This window comes from Amblyraja radiata, chromosome 23 (genome assembly GCF_010909765.2).
Source record: "Amblyraja radiata isolate CabotCenter1 chromosome 23, sAmbRad1.1.pri, whole genome shotgun sequence".
Lineage (NCBI taxonomy): Eukaryota > Metazoa > Chordata > Chondrichthyes > Rajiformes > Rajidae > Amblyraja > Amblyraja radiata.
Window position 1 is genome coordinate 4,042,470 of NC_045978.1, and position 19,623 is coordinate 4,062,092.

Genomic DNA, 19,623 nt, shown 5'->3' on the forward strand with positions numbered 1-19,623 from the left:
AGACAGAAGTCACTAGTGCTACCAATAAAACAGTTTTGCAATGAGTGAATTTATTTTACTCTGCCAGGTGAGAAATTTTAATTGCTTGTTCAGATGTATTTTGGTCTGCAAGTCCATAGCCCCTGTGAAGAGCAAGATGATAAGAGTGGTAGAGAAGGCATGTGGTATGCTTGCATTCATTGGTCGGGGCATTGAGTATAAGAGTTGGGATGTCATGATGCAGCTTTAAAGGACTTTGGTTAGGCCACATTTGGAGTATTGTGTGCATTTCTGTTCACCTCATTACAGGAAGGATGTGGTGGCTTTATAAAGGGTGCAGAAGAGGTTTACCATAACGCTGCCTCGATTGGAGGATATTAGCGAAAAGAAGAGGTTAGACAAACTTAAGATTATTTTCTATGGAAAGTTGAGGGAAGACCTGACAGAAGTATATCAAAATTACGAGATGCACAGATAGGGTAGACAGTCAGAACCTTTTTCCCAGGGGGAGAAATGTCAAGAACGAGAGGGCGTAGCTTCAATGTGGGAGGGGTTGTGCAGAATCTTCAGACGCCTGAATGTGAAACGTTAAATATCACTGCCTTCAGCGAAAGGTGATCAAACACCCAGACAACAGGCACAAGGATTTGGGGCACCATTTTTTCTATATGCAATGCAAGAGACAATGAAAATGTATTTGCTGCAATTATTGTTTTTATTCAAAGAATGTGCATGCAGAAGAAATATTTAAATAATTAATTTAAATTCATATTTGACAAAAGTTACAATAAAATAAATGGGACAAAAGTCCCATGTGTACACTGTATAGATCTGCACAGAAAAAGTGAAAAATATTAAAAAGTGTAATTGCAAACAAAAAAAAATAACAGTGCATACCCCTACACAGCAAAAGTGAGGATATTAAAAAGTGGACTGAAGAATAAATGCACTCCATTGTCCTGGAATGGAAAATCATGCACACTCCACTGCCCTGTAGTGCACTAGTGTGCACACTCTATAGCCCTGCACAGTGCACAATTGTGCACACTCTATGGACCTGGACAGTGCACAATTGTGCACACTCCACAGCTCTGCAGTCAACTCTAAATTAAATTAAATTTCTTTATTTATATAGCACATTTTTAGTCAACTTGCATTGACCCCAAAGTGCTTCACATAATTACATCCACACACACAGGCAAAGGTGGGTGAAGTGTCTTGCCCAAGGACACACACAGGCAAAGGTGGGTGAAGTGTCTTGCCCAAGGACACAACGACAGTTTGCACTCCAAGCGGGATTCGAACCAGCTACCTTCCGGTTGCCAGCCGAACACTTAGCCCATTGTGCCATCTGCCCTGCACAATTGTACAGTGCACAATCGTCCTGACTCGTTTGCATAGTGCACATTCATGCACTCTATCGTGCTGCACAGTGCACAATCATCCCGTAAAGTACACAGAACTGTACACTCCACAGCCACGCAGTAGTGAGCATTGCATAGTCCTCAAGTTCAAGTGAGTTTATTGTCATGTGTCCCTGTATAGGACAATGAAATTCTTGCTTTGCTTCAGCACACAGAACATAGTTGGCATTTACTACAAAACAGATCAGTGTGTCCATATACCATAATATAAATATATACACACATGAATAAATGAACTGATGAAGTGCAAATAACAGAAAATGGGTTATTAATAATCAGAGTTTTGTCCGAGCCAGGTTTAATAGCCTGATGGCTGTGGGGAAGTAGCTATTCCTGAACCTGGTTGTTGCAGTCTTCAGGCTCCTGTACCTTCTACCTGAAGGTAGCAGGGAGATGAGTGCTGCGAAACACTATGGGGCAGAAAACGCTGGTGGGTGTTGTGTACAGGCCACCTAACAGTAGTAGTGAAGTTGGAGATGGTATCAAACAGGAAATTAGAAATGCGTGCGACAAAGGCAAAACAGTTATAATGGGTGACTTCAATCTACATATAGATTGGGTGAATCAAATTGGCAGGGGTGCTGAGGAAGAGGATTTCTTGGAATGTATGCGGGATAGTTATCTAAATCAACATGCAGAGGAACCAACGAGAGAGCAGGCTATTTTAGACTGGGTATTGAGTAATGAGGAAGGGTTAGTTAGCAGTCTTGTTGTACGTGCCCCCTTGGGCAAGAGTGACCATAATATGGTTGAGTTCTTCATTAGGATGGAGAGTGACATTGTTAATTCAGAAACAATGGTTCTGAACTTAAAGAAAGGTAACTTTGAGGGTATGAGACGTGAATTGGCCAAGATTGACTGGCAATTAATTCTAAAAGGGTTGACGGTGGATATGCAATGGAAGACATTTAAAGACTGCATGGATGAACTACAAAAATTGTTCATCCCAGTTTGGCAAAAGAATAAATCAGGGAAGGTAGTGCATCCGTGGATAACAAGGGAAATCAGGGATAGTATCAAAGCGAAGGATGATGCGTACAAATTAGCCAGAAAAAGCAGCATACCGGAGGACTGGGAGAAATTCAGAGACCAGCAGAGGAGGACAAAGGGCTTAATTAGGAAAGGAAAAATAGATTATGAAAGAAAACTGGCAGGGAACATAAAAACTGACTGCAAAAGTTTTTATAGATATGTGAAAAGAAAGAGATTAGTTAAAACAAATGTAGGTCCCTTGCAGTCAGAAACAGGTGAGTTGATCATGGGGAACAAGGATATGGCGGACCAATTGAATAACTACTTTGGTTCCGTCTTCACTAAGGAAGACATAAATAATCTGCCGGAAATAGCAGGGGACCGTGGGTCAAAGGAGTTGGAGGAATTGAGTGAAATCCAGGTTAGCCGGGAAGTGGTGTTGGGTAAATTGAATGGATTAAAGGCCGATAAATCCCCAGGGCCAGATAGGCTGCATCCCAGAGTACGTAAGGAAGTAGCTCCAGAAATAGTGGATACATTAGTAATAATCTTTCAAAACTCTTTAGATTCTGGAGTAGTTCCTGAGGATTGGCGGGTAGCAAACGTAACCCCACTTTTAAGAAGGGAGGGAGAGAGAAAACGGGGAATTACAGACCAGTTAGTCTAACATCGGTAGTGGGGAAACTGCTAGTCAGTTATTAAAGATGGGATAGCAGCACATTTGGAAAGTGGTGAAATCATTGGACAAAGTCAGCATGGATTTACAAAAGGTAAATCATGTCTGACGAATCTTATAGAATTCTTCGAGGATGTAACTAGTAGCGTGGATAGGGGAGAACCAGTGGATGTGGTGTATCTGGACTTCCAGAAGGCTTTCGACAAGGTCCCACATAAGAGATTAGTATACAAACTTAAAGCACACGGCATTGGGGGTTCAGTATTGATGTGGATAGAGAACTGGCTGGCAAACAGGAAGCAAAGAGTAGGAGTAAACGGGTCCTTTTCACAATGGCAGGCAGTGACTAGTGGGGTACCGCAAGGCTCAGTGCTGGGACCCCAGCTATTTACAATATATATCAATGATCTGGATGAGGGAATTGAAGGCAATATCTCCAAGTTTGCGGATGACACTAAGCTGGGGGGCAGGGTTAGCTGTGAGGAGGATGCTAGGAGACTGCAAGGTGACTTGGATAGGCTGGGTGAGTGGGCAAATGTTTGGCTGATGCAGTATAATGTGGATAAATGTGAGGTTATCCATTTTGGTGGCAAAAACAGGAAAGCAGACTATTATCTAAATGGTGGCCGACGAGGAAAAGGGGAGATACAGCGAGACCTGGGTATCATGGTACACCAGTCATTGAAAGTAGGCATGCAGGTGCAGCAGGCAGTGAAGAAAGCGAATGGTATGTTAGCTTTCATAGCAAAAGGATTTGAGTATAGGAGCAGGGAGGTTCTACTGCAGTTGTACAGGGTCTTGGTGAGACCACACCTGGAGTATTGCGTACAGTTTTGGTCTCCAAATCTGAGGAAGGACATTATTGCCATAGAGGGAGTGCAGAGAAGGTTCACCAGACTGATTCCTGGGATGTCAGGACTGTCTTATGAAGAAAGACTGGATAGACTTGGTTTATACTCTCTAGAATTTAGGAGATTGAGAGGGGATCTTATAGAAACTTACAAAATTCTTAAGGGGTTGGACAGGCTAGATGCAGGAAGATTGCTCCCGATGTTGGGGAAGTCCAGGACAAGGGGTCACAGCTTAAGGATAAGGGGGAAATCCTTTAAAACCGAGATGAGAAGAACATTTTTCACACAGAGTGGTGAATCTCTGGAACTCTCTGCCACAGAGGGTAGTCGAGGCCAGTTCATTGGCTATATTTAAGAGGGAGTTAGATGTGGCCCTTGTGGCTAAGGGGATCAGAGGGTATGGAGAGAAGGCAGGTACGGGATACTGAGTTGGATGATCAGCCATGATCATATTGAATGGCGGTGCAGGCTCGAAGGGCCGAATGGCCTACTCCTGCACCTAATTTCTATGTTTCTGAGTGTGTGGCCAGGATGGTGTGAGTCTTTGATGATACTGCCAGCCTTTTTGAGGCAGCGACTGCACACCATAGCCCTGCACAGTGTACTATTGGACACATTGCAAAGTCCTGCACACCATAGCCCTGCAGTGACAATTGCATAGTCATGTCATTGCACAACATAGTCCTGCATACTCCATAGCCCTTCACACTAAAAGTGGGATTAGTGTAAGTGTCAGAAGGCCAGTGCAAGGTCCTGCGTACTACGTCATCAGTAGTGGCGGGGCCCCCCCCCCTAACCCCCCCGGCGTGGCTGCGCGGATCTGCGCGCTACGTCATCGGAACCCGAGTATGGTCGCCGTCGGCTGAGGCGTCGGAGGAAGCGGCGGCCGAGAGAGAGAGGGAGAGGGAGAGGGAGAGAGAGCGACAGCGGGGCGAGACAGCGAGGGGAGAGCGCGGCTCGGCCCGCCCACCGTCACTGGTCTGGCCCGGCCCGAGTGAGAGAGTGAGAGAGAGCGAGAGCGAGCGCCGCTTCGTGAGGCGATGTCGGCCACAAGCGTTGACCCTCAGGTAGGCCTCGCGCGCCGGCCCGGGCCCGGCCTTTGTTGTCCACTCGCCGCCTCCTCCTCCTCCTCCCGCCCGGCACAGTCGCCGCCGCCGCCTCCTCACTCCCGCTATCTCCGTCCGTCCTCTCGCCGCCTCCTCCTCCTTCCCCCGGGAGCGACCTCCCGCCACCCGTTCCCACCTCCTCCACCACTAACGCCTTTTCTCTTTATTTCCCTCCCCACCTCGGCGCTGCCCCCCCTCTCCCACCCCCTCCCTCATTACCCCCTCATTCTTCCTTTCTTTCCCTCCTTCTCCCCCCCCCATCATCCCCCTTCTCTCCCCCCCCCCTCTCTTCCTCCCTCCCCCTCTTTTCCTCTCTCCTCCCCCTCTCCTCCCCTCCCCCTCCCCTCCCCCTCCCCTCCCCTCCCCCTCCCCTCCCCCTCCCCTCCCCCTCCCCCCTTCATCCCTCCTACTCCCCTCTCCCCCCCTCCTCCCCCGTCTCCCCCTCTCCTTCCTCTCCCTCCTTCCTCTCCCTCCCTCCTCCCTCTCCCTCCCTCCTCCCTCTCCCTCCTCCCTCTCCCTCCTCCCTCTCCCTCCTCCCTCTCCCTCCTCCCTCTCCTTCCCTCCCCTCTACCCCACTTTCCCCTCCCTCTCCCTCCTCCCCCCCCAACCCTCCCCTCCTCCACCTCCCTCCCCTCCCCCCTCTCCCTCCTTCCCTCCCCCTCCCCTCCTCCCCCTCCCCTCCTCCCCCTCCCCTCTCTCCCTCCCCCCCACCCCTCCCCTCCCCCTCCCCCCTCTCCCTCCTCTTCCTCCCCCCCTCTCCTCTTCCTCCTCCCATCCTCCCCACCCCCCCCCTCCTCCCCATCCCCATCCTCTCCCTCCCCTCTCTCCCTCCCCCTCTCTCCCTCCCCCCCCAACCCTCCCCTCTCCCTCCTTCTCACCCCTCCCCCTCCCCCCCCTCCCCTCCTCCCCCCATCCTCCCTATCCCATCCTCCCCCCATCCGCTCCCCTCCTCCCCCAACCTGTCCGCATCCTCCCCCTCCTCATCCTCCATCTCCTCCCCTCTCACCTCTTCTCCCCTCTCCCCCTCTCATTCTCCACTCCCCTCCCCCCCTCTCCCCTTCTCTTTCCTCTTCCCTCTGTTTTTCCCCCTCCTTCCATTTCTCCTCTTTCAACAGAGAGCAAAAGGACAAGAGAATAAAGGTAAGACTTGGCTACTACACAGGCTCCGCAATAAAGTGTGATATTGCCCATGTGTTTATATCCCTATAGTGGTGTTGGAGGGCAGGTCTGCCCCCCTCTCCTCCCCCATCCCCGTAACGGTGCTGGGGAGAGAAACTGGAGGAAATGTTGGCTAAACCTTTGAGTTAAGGCCAAGTCTCCCCCAACCCTTCAGTCTGCACAAAGGAGAGATCATGTACTTCTGCTTTGCACAGGCCTTGTTATCTAGTGAATTGAATTTCACCACTACAATAAAATCACAATTTCCCCCTCTAAACAAAATGCTGAGACCATTTAATGTATTAGCTGGATAATTGTGGATTTGTTTTTGCTATTTGGTTTCAGAAATGTTGGGTCAAGTTGTGAGTTAAGGCCATGTGTGTGTGTGTCCCTGCTAGTTTGCAGAAAGGAGAGATCATGTAATTCTGCGTTGCGCTTGCCTTGTTTATTCCAGTTTGGAATGAATTTACTTTCATCAGTGCAATACAATCATTTTTTTCTCTCTCTAAACAAAATGCTGAGGCCGTTCAGTGTTCATAGATGGATTGTTTTGCTATTAATTTCTGGAATGGGTGATGTTATGAGTTAGTCAAGCCCCCCCCCCCCCCAGTTTGTACAAAGGAGAGACCCAAAAATGCTTCTGATCGACCCAAAAATGCAGGAGTAACTCAGTGGGTCAGGCAGCATCTCTGGAGAAAATGGGTAGATGCTGTTTTGGATCGGGACCCTTCCTCAGACAAAGGAAAGATCATTTACTGCTCTGCACTTGCTGTGTTGTATCCAATTCTAGAGTGAATTATACCAACACTACCATAAAAAGGAAATTTTCTCTATTCTGAACAAAATGCCCTTCCACACAAAATGCTGGTGGTGTTCACAGACTGATTATTATGTATTAGTTTTGCAATTAACATTCTGGAATGTTTGGTAAAGTTATGAGTTGAGGCCAAATCTTTCCCCTGTTTTTATTGAGGGAGATCATATGCTTCTGCTCAGCATTTGATCCACCCAGTTGTAAATTCAGTCTACAGTGAAATCAGATTTTATTTTCCCCCATTGAATTGTTGTAATGTTGAAGTTTGGTTTGTCCTGCTTTTAATTTCCTGAAATACTGCATAAAGTTATATATTAAGGCCAAAGTCCCACCCAGTTTGTGCAAAGGAGAGATCATCTCCTTTTGCTTTTGTTTTCATTTTTCGACAATAAAATGAAATTTTCTCTCTCCCTATTTAATCTTTACAATGTTGAAGTTTTAGCAAAATGCTTAAACCGCGTGGTGTTCAACAGACAAATAATTGTGGCTTTGTTTTGCTATTGATTTCTGGCGATTGTGGCTTGTTTTATAACTGGAATTTTTGAGGATTTATGTCAGTGATCTCACCATTCATCGGGATGTCTTGTTTTACAGTGCAAAATGGTTCTCTGCATCAAAAGGATGCAGTGCACGACAATGATTTTGAGCCGTACCTAAGCAGCCAATCTAATCAAGTGAGTTTATTATACATTTTGTATTTAGAGATCTGGGGACTGTCTAACCTGCCAAATCAAGCTATAATAAATGGAGAAGACTTTATTTGGATGATCAGATAGAGTAATTAAAAAAAGCTATAATTTTTGCACTTTGTAATTAATTTTGAGGAGCAAAGGTTTTTGTATTATGGGGCTTCAGGTAGATCTGAAAATACATGTATATGGAAGATGTAGGATATATTGTTTAAGGCTTGTGTACTTAATTGAATGTTGTGTTAGGATACAAAGTGAACATATCAACTGGTATATAAATATATTTGACATTATGAATGCAGTTACTTCCCACATGATGACGAAAACCTGTGTGCCAATTATATTTACTATTTTAAGCAATTAGTTGTACAAATACCTCTTGAAACCAAGTACCTATTTGTTATACAGTGCATCGTTCTTAATCTTCCATACAAAAAAATCTCCCTTATTGGATTGTTAAACCATTAATCAATGGCAGAAATCTAATTACATATGATTAAATGTATATGTCGTGATCTTTTATTTTGTGCTTTAATATTTTGATTTATATTTAGAATTTTCATGTTGGCATATATTTTCATGCTAATTTTAAGGAAGCTTTCATGATTGGGCTTATGTTTTGAGGGATCAGTTCTCTGGATTCCATAGTGGGAGCGTTTTCTGCAAAAACTGAAGATGCTCTTAAAGGGCGATAGCTGACTAATAAAATAACCGAGGAACTCTGGTTAATTACTGTTGGCAGAGCTTTTGTATGTATTTCAAGTTTCGTCACATTCAGTAACTGAGCAGTTTGAGTGCATCTGCACTCCATTGATGACCTTTTAGCCATTTTATGAACCCTGATAATTGAATGGTTCAGAGGATTTAATATCTCTTTTTTAGATCACTACTAATGTATTGTTGCTGATCACTCTAGTATTTGCAATGGATGCTTTTATTCTACTGAAGTGACTTATTGAGTGAGAGTAGGTTTGTTCCACCATGATGACACACATAGGATGTAAAAAACAACTGACTATTACATTCACTGACTATTACATTTCATAAGGGTGGCACAGTGACATAGCTGGTCTCACAGTGCCAGTAACCAGGTTCGCAACTGACCTCGGCGTGAAGTCTGCACATTCTCCCTGAGATTCCGTGGGTTTCCTCTGGGTGCTCCCATTTCCTCCCGCATCCCAAAGGTGTGCAGATTTGTAGGTTAACTGGCCTCTGTAAATTGTCACTAGTGTGTTGGCAAGGATGTGAAAGTGGGATAAGGTAGAACTAGTGTGAACGGGTGATCGATGGTCGGCGTGGACTGAAGGGCCTGTTTCTCTGTTGTGCCTTTTATTCAATTCACTATTTAGAGATCACTTAACCAGAAATCGTATGAGCAACCAACCTATTGGGTTTCTCCAATAAGTTAGCCATCTGTCTAGTTCACACAATGGTCTTGAACTGCTCTCTTTATTTCTTCCTGTCTGCATTGTTGTCTGATGCTGGATTGAAGACTACTGCAGGACAACTTCAGTCTGCCTTATTCCTGGTCTGTAGAAATAAAACTGCAGATGCTGGTTCATACCAAAAATAGACAGAGTGCTGGAGCAATTCAGCGGTTTAGGCAACATCTCTGGAGAAAAAGGATGGCTGACATTCCTAGTTAGGTCTGAAGAAGCGTCCTGACCCGAAACATCACCCATCCTTTTTTCTCCAGAGATGCTGTCTGGCTCGCTGAGTTACTCCAGCACTTTGTGTCTATCTTATTCCTGGCCTGTCCAGGGTTCGTATACATTTATTTCTGGTAGATGTTTTGTGATAGTGATTGGAATCCAGAACTCCACTTCCCTAGGGCAGTGTGCATGTTTACCAACACATCAACGTAATATCAAACTGACACCATCCTGGGACATATGACCGGGTTGTTCATTGGATGGGTTACTGTACCATTCAAGAGCCTATCATCTGTAGTAAATGTCTAAGTGAAAGAACTACATCTTCTAGTTAATACACAAAAGGACCCAAAGTGCTAAAATAACTCAGCAGGTCAGGCAGCCTCCTTGGAGAACATGAATGCTAACGTTTCGGCTCGAGGTCCTTCTCTTTTGTATCTATAATGATGAACCGTTTAAAGACATTGATGAATTGTTATCTCCAAAGAACTATGGCATGTGCTCCAATTGAGTTGATGTTTCAAATATTTTGCTTACCTCATGTCGCCCATTAATGGATACAGTGAAGGACCTGTTAATCTTAATTTAGTTTGTTAATTTATCCCAAATGTTTTCAGAGTTAACTGAAAATTGCATTGCAGTTAACTGTGTAATGAATTTTCTTAATATTCACAAAAATATTATTTTAGTTGTGCAGCCTAGAAATTGCAAAACCATTTGAATATTTTCAAAAGCTGAAAATAACTGCCCATCAACAATAATTTTGCATGAAATTCTGGCCACTGGTTACAGTTTGCTATATATTAAAACATTTCTGAAATATTTCTGGTTATTGTCCTATAGCATAAATGTGTATAGATAGTTTAGATACTACAGGTGCACAACCTTTTATCCGGAGATCCGGAAACCGAAAAGCTCCGAAAACCGGACATTTTTTTCAGGATGTCGCCTGCACACCAAAGCTCGCGTTTGGCGCCAAACTTGACCCGAAACGACCCACGGTCAACCCAGGTCTGTACTACTGTAGCGGCTGCCTCCTCCCCGGAGACCGGGGAGACACTTAAACATCTGTAAATCATTGCTTAAATGTTAGTCAGTTAGTTTGGAGGGCTTTTATGTGAAGGGGGGGGGTGAAGGGGGTAACTTTAATTCTTAGTCCCCTACCTGGTCGGAGAGGCGGGGAGCGGGCAATGCTTTACCGGGTCGCCGTGCAGTAAGCTCCGGAGCGCTGTGGCCGCCAACTCCCAACATCGCGGAGCTGGGGCTGCGGGCGTTCGGCCGCGGGCGGCGCCGGTTGTAGCTCCGACCCTGGCAACTCTACCCCTGGCTGCGCGGCGCTCCAAATCCAGCGCCGCCCGCGGCCGGATGCCCGCAGCCCCAGCTCCGCGATGTTGGGAGTCGGCGGCCACAGCGCTCCGGAGCTTACTGCACGGCGACCTGGTAAGGCATTGCCTGCTCCCCGCCTCTCCGACCAGGTAGGGGACTAAGAATTAAAGTTTCCCCCTTCACCCCCCCCACCACATAAAATCCCTCCAAACTAACTGACTAACATTTAAGCAATGATTTACAATGATTCCCCAGTCTCCAGGGAGGAGGCAGCCGCTCCAGACTTTTCAAGCCGCCCGCGCTACCTACCTAATCTACGCTAAAAATCTTCCATTCCGAAATCCGAAAAATTCCGAAATCTGAGAAGTGGTCCCGAGGCTTTCGGATAAAAGGTTGTGTACCTGTACTTTGGCATTGGGCTTCAATTTCTGGGTTGTGTGCTTATCCTGGTGTAATAGCACTTACTTTGAGTTTCAACAGTAATATTAAAAGAACTGGTAAAATTGAATGAAGCCATTTGCACACAAGAAAATGAATCTAAATGTGATCTGGTTTAAGAACAGGGACTATAGATTCAGGGTGTACCAATTGCCTCTTGCATCTTTCTGCCATTCAATGAGGTAATGACTACTCTCTGACCTAGCTCCAAGTATGTTTTTGGAAAGCCAATGTCTTTTGGAAAACCAAAATCAATTTATTACATTTAAAATTAACAATCTAATTGTCTATGTGTAAGAAAGAAGGTAGACGCAAAATGCAGTAACTCAGCGGGCGAGGCAGCATCTCTGGAGAGAAGGAATGGGCGACGCTTCGGGGCGAGATCCCTCAGACTGATGTCAGGGGAGGGGCGGGACAAAGATAGAATGTAGGTGGAGACAGTAAGACTAGTGGGAGAAATGGGAAAGGGAAGTGGGTGGAGAGAGAAAGCAAGGGCTATCTGAAGTTAGAGAAGTCGATGTTCATACCGCTGGGATGTAAACTACCCAAGCAAAATATGAGGTGCTGTTCCTCCAATTTGCACTGACAATGGAGGAGGCCCAGGACTGAAAGATCAGATTGGGAATGGGAGGGGGAGTTGAAGTGCTGAGGTACCGAGAATTCAAGTAGGTTAAGAAGGACTGAGCGTAGGTGTTCAGTGAAACGATCGCCGAGCCTGCGCTTGGTCTCGCCGATGTAGAGAAGTTGACAACTGGAACAATGGATTTAGTAGATGAGGTTGGAGGAGGTGCAAGTGAACCTCTGCCTCTCCTGGAAAGACTGTTTGGGTCCTTGGATGGAGTCGATGGGGGGAGGTAAAGGGGCAGGTATTGCATCTCCTGCGGTTGCAGAGGAAAGTACCAGGGGAGGGGGTGGGAAGGGTGGGAAGGGTCAAGTTGATCAGGGGTGAGAAGGGACAAGTTGGCCGTAGACAATCTAATTGTCTATGTACATGTAGGTACAAAGCAAGTTTGTAATGCAATTTTGTTTGAAATAAAGAAAATTGAGCACAAGAAGGCTTTTGTCACTTTAAACAGTATAAATTTATTTGTACCATGCCTGGAATATCAAGTACCAATTTTCTTTGAGATGGAATTCTTTAAAAGGTATTCTGCTTGGCTATATTTAAATAACAATTTTTCATATTTGAATAATTTAAAAATCTCAATTAATTCTCTGAATTACCTTTCTCAAGCCAGTATTCGTAATTCTGTTTAAAAAGAAAGGCAGCAAAATGACTGCTATTAAATGGTGATTGTATTGTTTGAGTTTGTTTCCTGTTTCCTTATGGTTTGTGAATAACCATGGTGCGTTTAAAAATAAATACTCGGTAATCTATTTTCAGAATATTTTCTTAAAATGGTGGAGTAGGTTAATCCCTTTATATCGCATTGAATAATTGTTGTTGATCTTAGGAAAAATATTTTGCAACACATGGCCCCAGTATTAGAATTGTATTCAACATTCTTTGCTTGTCAAAACAAATGACCTATTGATTGGGTTTAGATGTATTATTGTTCATGCGTTCTGAGGTGAAAAGCTTTGTTTTGCATGCTATCCCTTCAGATTTGATGATACTATAGACAAATACAATCAAGTTAAACTCAAGTACAATAGGTTGAGTAAAGGGGAAAATGTAAAGGATACAGTTCTTAGCATCGTAGCTCATTAGAAAATCTTTCAGGTGATATTGTACCCATTGATTCTCTAAAGCAGGGGCCTCCAAACTTTTCAGCATGAGGGCCACATTATATATTTGGCACATTTTTGCGGGCCATAGGAAAAAATAAAGAGATGTCGGTTTTATAAATTTAATTAAAAAGAGAGAGAGGAACGATTGCACGTTATAACGTGCAGCCGACCCATTCTGACCGCCGCCGCTGAACAACCGCCCCCCACCCCCACCCCCATTGCACCCTTTTTCACGGTGGCCCTGTGATGTCACGGCACTGACAATTCGAGGGACCTACCTGGTAACAACAGTAAGAGCAGCTCCGGACCGCCGTGCTCCCCGACTCGAATCGACGCCTAACTGACGCACGCTCCGTCCTGCGCTGAGCTTGCTGTGGGCCGGATAAAATCTCGTGGCGGGCCGTATGTGGCCCACGGGCCGTAGTTTGGAGACCCCTGCTCTAAAGGTTTACATAAAGTGACACAAGAATTTCAAGAATAGTTGTTGATTCTTGGTCAATCAGAGGTTGTGCTACTTTAAAAGAACTAACAAATCTTGGAAAGACAGTTGTAAAAGTTCTGTCAACATTAAGCATGTACTGGATTGCTCAGAAATCAAGCTTTATTTGCGCATGCAAGCTGCATTTGTGCCACCCGAGTGGTAGACAACAGCCATCTCCGATAAGGAAAGAAGCTAACTGCATTGAATTTAGTGGCATCACCATCGGTCATTCTCAGCCATCAATGTCCATCAACCTGAGACGTGAGAGTGAAATAATGAATGTTACCCTAATCTCAAGGCAAATTGGATTAGCAAATGTTTATTTTTCTGCCTCATAATTTCTGTGATGTCTTAGCACAATTGACCAAAAATTGTGAACACAATTGACCAATAATTAAACTGATTCATTCATAGTGATACCATTATCAGAACAGAGTATTATGCAGAGTATCTTTCAACTGACTCTCATGTGTTTGCAAGGTGCAAGGTGTGATTGTGACAGACTACTCACCACATCCTTTGTGCATGCAGCTGGTATTGTACTTCAGATGCTCAGCACATGGCATCTCACTTCATCCATTGTTTACGTTGTGCCATACACTGCAACTGTTTGCTGGGGCCCCTTGGTTTACACCCATGTTTTCCATCACCAAAAAGACAGCGTTGGGTAGATTTTGTGGATCCTTACATCTCTGTCGGACTAAATCCTGACACAACCATATTAATAACTCCTAACGCTAGATGTTCAGTGGCTGTTCAGATGGAAAGGTTTTGCTACAGTAAATGTGGATTTGGCAAGAAAAGATCAAGAACAAATCCCTTCCTCCATCTAGGTTCTGAGGTACACCCTCTCCACCTCTCTTTTAAATTAAACTTAAATGCATATTTTGAATTATTTGCGGTACCATTTGCCTCAGAACAATTGGCTTTTGTGTGGTTTGTTGGAATTCTGGACCATAGTGGGCTGACCATCTGCAGTAATTCTAAGTTAGGTTTGTAATATAGACATGTAATTTAGCCTCATGGGAGAGATGTGAAAGAACGCTCAAATGATATCCATGCCACATAATATAATTATTTAAGTAAATGTTTCAGTGAAATTTGTCATGGTCTTGTTGGTGTTGCTTGTAACATTTGTGACTAACTTGGTGTGCATTTTTGAAGCTTTGTACAAATTATTCAGCCATTTCTCCGATTTGGTCCTTATGCATCTTAATCTGATATTTACTGTCTAAAATTTAGAATGTGCATGGGATAAATAATTGTTGATTAGATTAAATTTGTATCACATTTTGTAATTAACAGATTTTAGGCATTAGACCTTTAAGAATTATTTTCAAATAATTTATGAAAGGAAAACTGAATCTAGCTTCACAAACGAGTGTGGTTAATAGATTGTATGGAACAGCTAAGAGTGGTGCAGTATACGTTTATTTGATTATCTCGCATCCTGTGAAGATAGATTGCTGCCTGAGCAATGGAATAGACAGGACTGTTGAATCATCGTAAACTGACCCCCACGTACGAACATTGATTCTATTTCTTTCACTTTCCTGTTTTAATTCCATACTTCTGGCATCTGCACCTATTTGATTTTTCAAACTTGAGGGATTGGAATGAACATTTAAAAGATTTATGAAGGGCTTTGGGAGAATATACAAATCAGGAATGTTTCCACTGGGAGTCATTACTTCACCACAGCAAGGAGTAAGACAAAGTTTTCATAATTGGTAGAATTATTGTCACTATCCCTAATTCGAGAGTACACCGTTTACATATCTGTTGTGCTGCGGAAAGTAAGAATTTCATTGTCCTGTTTCGAGGCATATGACAATAAAAAACACTTGGCTCTCTCTCTCTCTCTCGACTAAAATAAAGCAATGTCACCTCATTCTAAATGAAAATTTGTTTAAAATGAATGTAAAAGATTAAATATGTAAGAAGGAACTGCAGATGCTGGTTTAAACGGAAGATAGACAAACAGCTAGAATAACTCAGCGGGACAGGCAGCATCTCTGGAGAGACGGAATGGGTGATGTTTCAGGTCGAGACACTTCTTCAGAAAGATTAAGTGCTGGGAAGTGAGAATGGAATAGTTAGTGTTTACCCACCTTGAGGCTTATTGGTCCAAATGGTTACCCTTCTGTCTCATAATTTCTGTGTTTTAACAGATGATTCATTTTCTAAATGAACAAAGGAACAACGTGTCAACGTCTGAGAGCATTTATGCAATAGTCATTGGGATTCACTTCTAGCATGGCCATTTATTTAGGGAACATTGAATTTAGTTGTATCTTAGAATAAGTATTCAATCAACATAACGCACCTTCAACACGGTCGAACACGTTATTATGTAATTGGGATGTCAAAAATATGGAGGTTTATGTATTATATTTCTTAATATCATGCCAATTTGAACAATTCGAGATTTGGGCCCTTGTTTCTACTGATCCCAGTCTGGGACATTAATTTCAACTTTCCTGACATTAGGAAATCAGCTGGGCTTGCTTATCGTTATTTGGTTAACACTACCAGTTTGGATGTTCTTGCCCACTGGCTGATGATTGAATCAATGTGCATCCCAGTTTTTCTGGGCTAATTTTCAATGTATTACAGCAGAATCTAAATGCAATGGCTTTGACTTTTGACAAGAATCCAATCTTTGCAATCTGTCCTGCAGTGAAAATACAATAATTTAATGTTAGCTCAGCTTCTCAGAGAAATTGTTAATGTGTTGAAAATTCTGGACGAGTGGGGGATCATTCTGTAAGTCTAATGTCATTCCAGCTTTGTAAATGAGTGGAATTGTTTTCTAAAACTGGTGTTTGCTTGGTATGTCACTTTGGTAGGATTGGGTACAGTAAAATGCTATTATTTGGCACCCTCAGGACTTTGGTGCTGCTGAATTGGTAGATTATTTCAGATTATTAGGGTGCTATTTCTGTTAATACTCCTATACATATTTCAATTCTCTTTTTTTTAGATGTTACACAATAGTATAACCATTTTTCTATGAGTTTGAAGGGAGCATGGAAAACCACCAAGTGAACTAGAAAGCGAAGTCAGATTGTGGGTTGTTGGAGCTTGACCGTAGTTGCATCTGAAACAGTGGGTGAATGGCTATTGGCACTGCCGCTAACATGTTTACTGGTCTTGGATATTTGTGCCACTTCTTTCAGTACGTCAAAATTCTTAAATGCTTTCGAAAATTAATGTTAGTACATGGCAAACAAAATTATGACTATTTCTGAACTATTTTATCACGTACAAAATTAGCAAATTATTTAAACCTGAATATAGAGTTTTTATTTATAGCTTTGCTGTAAAACTCATTTTCTTTTGAAGCATACCTTTATCGTGGCTGATCCTGTGTATGTTTTGTACTAAGTTGGTTTATTTCCAGAACACTCAAGTTATGGGTCAAGCGGAGATTCAGAAGGTTAATTATATTTGTACTTTAGGTCGTACATTTGATTATTTGAACGTTTAATAAATCACTGTTCTGCAGCCAGTCTCAACCTTGAAGATATTCGGATTAATCACGTGGATTAAGTTTAATTACATGTGAATGAAAAAAGCAGAAATATGAAAATGATTGATTGTAACATGGTTCTTTAACTATTGTTTGTTTTAATCAACAGAATAACAGCTACCCTTCGATGACTGATCCATATCTGTCGAGCTATTATGCTCCTTCCATTGGATTTTCCTATTCCCTCAGTGAAGCAGCGCCATGGTCCACTGGCGGGGATCCTCCGATTCCATACTTAACAACTTATGGACAGCTGAGCAACGGAGACCACCATTTCATGCATGATGCTGTCTTTGGTCAGCCTGGGGGTCTAGGGAACACCCCCTACTTAAATCAACATAGATTCAACTTCTTTCCTGAAAACCCTGGGTTTTCTGCATGGGGAACAGGTGGGTCTCAGGGACAGCAAACACCAAGCTCAGCGTATGGCAGTAGCTATAGTTACCCGCCGAGTTCTTTGGGTGGGACGATAGTAGATGGACAGGCAGGGTTTCCGAATGATACTTTGAATAAAGCTCCAGGCATGAATAGCATTGAACAAGGGATGGTTGGATTAAAGATTGGTGGAGCGGTGACGTCATCGGGTGTGAAGACGGTGGGGTCTGTGGTGAACAGCCCAGGTATGACCAATGCAGCGCCTGGAAATGGCTCGACCGCCTGTGTCTCTGCTCCAAAGCCAACGTCATGGGCTGCCATTGCAAGTAAACCAGCCAAGCCTCAACCCAAACTGAAACCAAAGACTGGAGCATCGGTGGGAAGCTCTTCGTTGCCCCCACCTCCTATAAAACACAATATGGACATTGGTACGTGGGACAATAAAGGACCTGTACCAAAAGCGCCTCCACCTCATCAGGCCCCCCCTACTCAGGCAGTTCCTCTGCAACAGTTGACTCAACCTCCACCACAACAGCAGTTGCAGATTCCACAGCAACCGTTTCAGAACCCTCAGCAGTCCCCGCAGAACCGTTGGATCGCCCCTCGCAACAGAGGTGTGGCATTTGGTCAAAATAACGGAGCCGGCAATGAAAACAACTCGCTGGGTAATGTCCCAATTAGCTCTCCACCGAGCAGTGAGACTCACCCTGTCCTCGAAAAACTGAAGGCTGCTTACAGCTACAATCCTAAAGACTTTGACTGGAATGTCAAAAACGGTCGTGTGTTTATCATCAAGAGCTACTCCGAGGATGATATCCACCGCTCTATCAAGTACTCCATTTGGTGCAGTACAGAACATGGCAATAAGCGCTTGGACAGTGCATATCGCTCGATGGCTGGCAAAGGTCCTGTTTACTTACTATTCAGTGTAAATGGCAGTGGACATTTTTGTGGAGTGGCAGAAATGAAATCGGCAGTGGACTACGGGACATGTGCTGGGGTTTGGTCACAGGACAAGTGGAAAGGCAAATTCGATGTCAAGTGGATCTTTGTAAAGGACGTGCCTAATAACCAGCTGAGGCATATCCGCTTGGAAAACAATGACAATAAACCAGTCACTAACTCTCGAGACACACAGGAGGTTCCGTTAGAGAAAGCCAAGCAAGTGCTCAAAATTATTGCTACGTACAAGCACACCACTTCAATTTTTGACGACTTTTCACATTACGAAAAGCGCCAGGAAGAGGAGGAAGTTGTACGTAAGGTGAGTCCTGTTGGGGCATTTATGCACCTATAATATAAATGTGAGTCAACTTGGTCTCGTGTTGCAAAATTTAAGCTTATTGTATAGATTTTGCTGAACAATTAATGTAGCTGCCGTAGAGAATTCGGTGTAATAAAATGTGAATATAATCGTTGGTGCAGCTTAGCAAATGTCATTCAGTACTTCTACAGATGACAGGATAACCCTTTCAATGCACCAAACTTACCCGACTCCTTTCCTATGCTTATGCTCATCTCCCATTTCCCTCTTTCTCCTCCCATTTACCTTTTCGCCCATATCCCTTCCTCTGAGTTTATATTTCACTCATTCGCTCCTCATCTGACGCCCTTTTCACCTCTCGTCTTTGTCACTTACTCCACCCATCTGCCAAACAAAAACCTCCTTCACCCGTATTCACCTATCACTTGCCAGGCTTCATCCGTTTCCAGCTTTCTCCCCGCCACTATCATTGTGAAGAAGGTTTCTGACCCAAATTACCGCCCATCTATATCCTGTAGAGATGTCCTGTAGAGTCTAACCCGCTGAGTTCCAACAGCACTTTGTGTGTTTTCCTCAAGATTGAAGCATTTTAGTTCCTTTTTTCTCCCCCGGAAACATTAGCGCACCTCGCCCCGATTTCTCATTATGTGTTGGAGTCCAAAATGCAGAATCTATTTTTCTCATGTTAGATAGTAGGTAATGTTTCAATAAAGTAGTTGTATGCAAAATAACCATGATATTGCAATTTGCATGCCCTTCTTCACACTGTGAATTTTATTATTTTGTTTAACTCAGCGGGTCACAGTATGTTTGAAGAACATGGATGGGTGAAGTTTTGTGTCCTGGCCTGATCCATTTTTTCCTTGGATGTTGGTTGACTCGCTGAGTTACTCCAGCACTTCGTCTTTTTTTTTAGTGTATACCAGCACCTGCAGTTCCCTGTATCTTCAAATGTTATTATGTTTTGTGAGGAATGATTGCACACCGCTTGAAGCCAAGATTCAACAACTAATAAAGCTGTTTAATGTGTTCAAATAGTTCTACTTAAACAGTTTTGATTGTTTCCTGGCCAACATTTGGAAAAGCATAAATTTGATTATGTAATTGAGGATCGATATAGAAACATATAAAATAGGTGCAGTAGTAGGCCATTCG

General features: G+C 43.6%; 1 protein-coding gene across 2 annotated transcripts in view; it reads left to right on the plus strand.

The window, feature by feature from the left end:
• Nucleotides 1-4,745: 4,745 nt before the first annotated feature.
• The window catches only part of ythdf1 (YTH N6-methyladenosine RNA binding protein 1), a 35,832-nt gene continuing 20,954 nt past the window's right edge, over nt 4,746-19,623 (plus strand). The window contains exons 1-4 of one of the 2 annotated variants that reach the window (XR_004415428.1): nt 4,746-4,969; nt 6,124-6,148; nt 7,575-7,654; nt 16,939-18,468. Coding sequence is in view for 1 of the 2 variants with exons in the window: in XM_033041392.1 (XP_032897283.1) it covers nt 4,943-4,969; nt 6,124-6,148; nt 7,575-7,654; nt 16,939-18,468 (1,662 nt within the window). In the remaining variant the exon portion in view is untranslated. The remainder of the gene's footprint in view (nt 4,970-6,123; nt 6,149-7,574; nt 7,655-16,938; nt 18,469-19,623) is intronic. The other variant, XM_033041392.1, reaches the window with a different exon arrangement.